This window comes from Phalaenopsis equestris, unplaced genomic scaffold (assembly GCF_001263595.1).
Source record: "Phalaenopsis equestris unplaced genomic scaffold, ASM126359v1 Scaffold000402, whole genome shotgun sequence".
NCBI classification, from domain to species: domain Eukaryota; kingdom Viridiplantae; phylum Streptophyta; class Magnoliopsida; order Asparagales; family Orchidaceae; genus Phalaenopsis; species Phalaenopsis equestris.
In genome coordinates this window covers 2083067-2084647 of record NW_018164844.1, presented here as the reverse complement: position 1 = coordinate 2084647, position 1581 = coordinate 2083067, and the positions used below count along the sequence as shown (strand labels likewise).

The 1581-nt window shown below is 34.7% G+C and overlaps 1 protein-coding gene across 1 annotated transcript in view; it reads left to right on the top strand.

Moving 5' to 3' along the window:
- Positions 1 to 1010, top strand: part of LOC110026856 — a 3232-nt gene extending 2222 nt beyond the window's left edge. The window contains exon 2 of the mRNA XM_020728038.1: positions 40 to 1010. Coding sequence (XP_020583697.1) covers positions 283 to 876 — 594 coding nt within the window. The 5' untranslated portion in view covers positions 40 to 282 and the 3' untranslated portion in view covers positions 877 to 1010. The remainder of the gene's footprint in view (positions 1 to 39) is intronic.
- Positions 1011 to 1581: the final 571 nt, after the last annotated feature.

The following is a 1581-nucleotide window of genomic DNA, read 5'->3' as shown; positions in this document are numbered from 1 at the left end:
GCTTTGTAAGGCATCTCTGATGAACCTATTTCTCGACAGTCCTAACAGGAAAAGGAGACCTTCACTTACAGTTAGAGAACAGAAAAGGATATTTTACACTTCTGACTGCATTGGAGCTTATTTCAAAACTAAGGAACATCATCATGCTAAACGGTATGAGGAGATTGTGTGGCACTGTTTAAATTAGGCTTTCTCTGCTAAAGAAGCACTCATGATATTTCTGATAAGATTTTAATATATCATTGTATATTATTGAGGCCAAATGCAAAGTTTCATTAACTGATGGGCTTCTGGACAAAGTTGAAAAGATGCCATTTTCTTACAACATTGTTTGCTTTGCTGTGCCTATTCGTCCCTGTTTTCTGCATCCTGGTTTTACTAAGCTCAGGTCTTCCAGAGGTAGCTCCAAATTCTCATAGGGGACTATCGACGTCAGAAAGAACAATGGAAGGCGAAAGTACCATAGGTGAGCTTGGCCTCATGATGATCAAAATGTTGCCTGAAAATCTACCTTTCACCGTCTTCGTTCCGTCGGATAAGGCATTCAATCATGTCCTGAAATTACAATCGAATAACAGTCTGATGACTGATAAAATGAATGATACCTTTGCTATTCTCTCTAGAATAATGGGTTTCTGTACAGTTCCTAAGCACATTTATTCAGAATCTGTGCCTGTCCTGAAGGAGTTAAATCTGGATTCAGTGTCTGGATTTAGAATTTATATTCTTAAGATGTCTGATGGAACACTGTTAGCTAACAATATTCGGTCGGAGCAGGTTGATCTTAAAAAGGGCGAGATCATCGTGCATGTGATGGAAGGGGTGATCATGGATGCAGAGTTCGAGCAGTCCTTCATTTCTGATCATGAGGAATAACATAGAAGTTTTGGAGCTTGCCTCCTCATTAATGGCAATATGTTGCTAACAAGCGAAAAACTTGCTTGTTGTGGATTCATGAAAATTCTTGTACAGCATCATATTTTCATAGAGCGTACTGCCTTTTTGCTAAATTGTCTTACAGTTTAGGAAAGCATACATGCACGCCTCACAATTGCTATGTTTACATATCTAACACCTGAAGTTAGATGTTTACTCTAATAGCACATTCATGTCATAAATCAATGCATGAAAAGTTGTTTTCAGTTTTAAAAAGTTAATTTTGGTGGTCTTTCTTATGTAATATTAAAGATTTAAAGGTTATATATGAAAATATGAAATTTTTGGTGTTAGATATATAAATTCATAAGAATTGTGTGGTATGTACGTTTTATGGTTCAAATAGCTATATATAATATCTTGTGCTTGTTCACATTTTATATTTTGGTTGATTTACGTACAAAACACCCGTTTTTTATATATTGACATATCTAACACCTAAAGTTCAATTTTTTGCAAATCTGGTTGATTTACGTACAAATCACCCGTTTTTTATATATTTACATATCTAACACCTAAAGTTCAATTTTTTGCAAATATGCCATTTTCTAAAGGGTGTATTTCAGTTTAAAGTAGTGATATTTTTGATGTGATGGAAATGATTTGAGCGGTATAAATGTAAAAAAATTAAGTTTAGGTGTTAGA